The 1,503-nt window shown below is 39.8% G+C and overlaps 1 protein-coding gene across 1 annotated transcript in view; it reads left to right on the top strand.

Annotated features, from left to right (window-relative positions):
* mtor (mechanistic target of rapamycin (serine/threonine kinase)) overlaps positions 1 to 1,503 on the top strand; it is a 122,879-nt gene that overhangs the window by 9,339 nt on the left and 112,037 nt on the right. Inside the window, exons 11-12 of the mRNA XM_015377824.1 lie at positions 713 to 922; positions 1,031 to 1,236. Coding sequence (XP_015233310.1) covers positions 713 to 922; positions 1,031 to 1,236 — 416 coding nt within the window. The remainder of the gene's footprint in view (positions 1 to 712; positions 923 to 1,030; positions 1,237 to 1,503) is intronic.

Raw genomic sequence — 1,503 nt, 5'->3', positions numbered from 1 at the left:
GCAATCAACAACAATTATTGAATATTTCCTGAGGACTTCACCATTGAAATTCACCAGAGCTATAGTGAAACTGACAATGCCCACGTGCATGGCAGATGGATGTTTTGATACATCGGGTAAAAAGTGGGAAAAAAAAACATTTCAATTCATGATCCTCCACGATTTGCCATCGAACTTCTGGCCAGAGAAAAGACATGTAATATGCAGCCAACATTTTAAAGAAGAATGTTTTCAAGATGACAAACACCAGATACAGCACTGGGACTTGATCAACAGCCGATACCGCACTGTGAATCACAAACCAGTAGGTGGCAGTAGTGCTCTTTGGAAAACATGGATGCCTCCAGTAAATCACATTGAAATGAAAATTACTCTTAATTAAAAAGGCTTATCATTTATTGAAAAGTATGTAATAATTTCATATTTAAAGTACTTTCAGAAGTTTGAATTCTGAATATGACCGAACTTTCCTTTCAGAAATGTCAGAAACTATGCAGAATTAAAGTTTTCTAGTTTTTAGATATCTAGAAAATAGAAAATTGATATTTTCTATTTCATCATTTATTTCAAAAAATTCTGGAGTCATGAAATGGATTTTAAAATGTAAACAATAAGAAGTTTGGATTATTAGAGGTGAAATTTTAATATTTAAATCTACCATAAACAAGGAAAGCTTATTCAGCTGAATTTTTCTCTGCCTGTTTGGGTCCAGGACACTCCCTGACCCAGTTTGTGCGCCACTGTGCCGATCACTTCCTGAACAGCGAGCACAAGGAGATCCGAATGGAAGCGGCGCGGACCTGCTCCCGACTCCTCACGCCTTCCATTCATCTGATCAGCGGCCATGTTGTCAGCCAGACCGCGGTGCAGGTGGTGGCAGACGTCCTCAGCAAGCTGCTGGTTGTTGGCATCACCGATCCAGGTGAGGAGAGACGGTTCGATCGCCAACATCTATAAGCCCATCATGGTTGACGCTGAAGATGAGAGAAGGGTGAAAATCCTGAATTATTTTCTGTTTTTCTTGCTGCAGATCCAGACATCCGATACTGCGTTCTTGCGTCTCTTGATGAGCGCTTCGACGCTCACCTCGCCCAGGCGGAGAATTTGCAGGCTCTGTTTGTTGCTCTGAACGATGAAGTGTTTGAAATCAGAGAGTTAGCGATCTGCACAATAGGACGCCTCAGCAGCATGAACCCTGCCTTCGTCATGCCCTTCCTTCGTAAGATGCTGATCCAGGTAGAGGCTTTGGTACCAATGATTCGCTGTTTAACTCCTAAAATCATAGAAAGGCAGTTAGCAGAAAACATTTCAGTCGTTTCTCTCTTTTTTTAAAACTTGTTCATAAATGTCGAGGAATGAAATAGACCGTTTAAGAGTTTATACGTATGCAATTTTTTATGGATTGTATCTAAACTAGTATGCATTTAAAATTCAGCTGGAAAAAAACATTTATTTTTCCAGTCTACAGAAAAAAATAGAAATTCTAACCCAAACCAATTCTTA

The sequence above is a fragment of the Cyprinodon variegatus genome, unplaced genomic scaffold, assembly GCF_000732505.1.
Source record: "Cyprinodon variegatus isolate N-32 unplaced genomic scaffold, C_variegatus-1.0 Scaffold159, whole genome shotgun sequence".
Lineage (NCBI taxonomy): Eukaryota > Metazoa > Chordata > Actinopteri > Cyprinodontiformes > Cyprinodontidae > Cyprinodon > Cyprinodon variegatus.
This window is presented reverse-complemented; position numbering and strand designations above follow the sequence as displayed.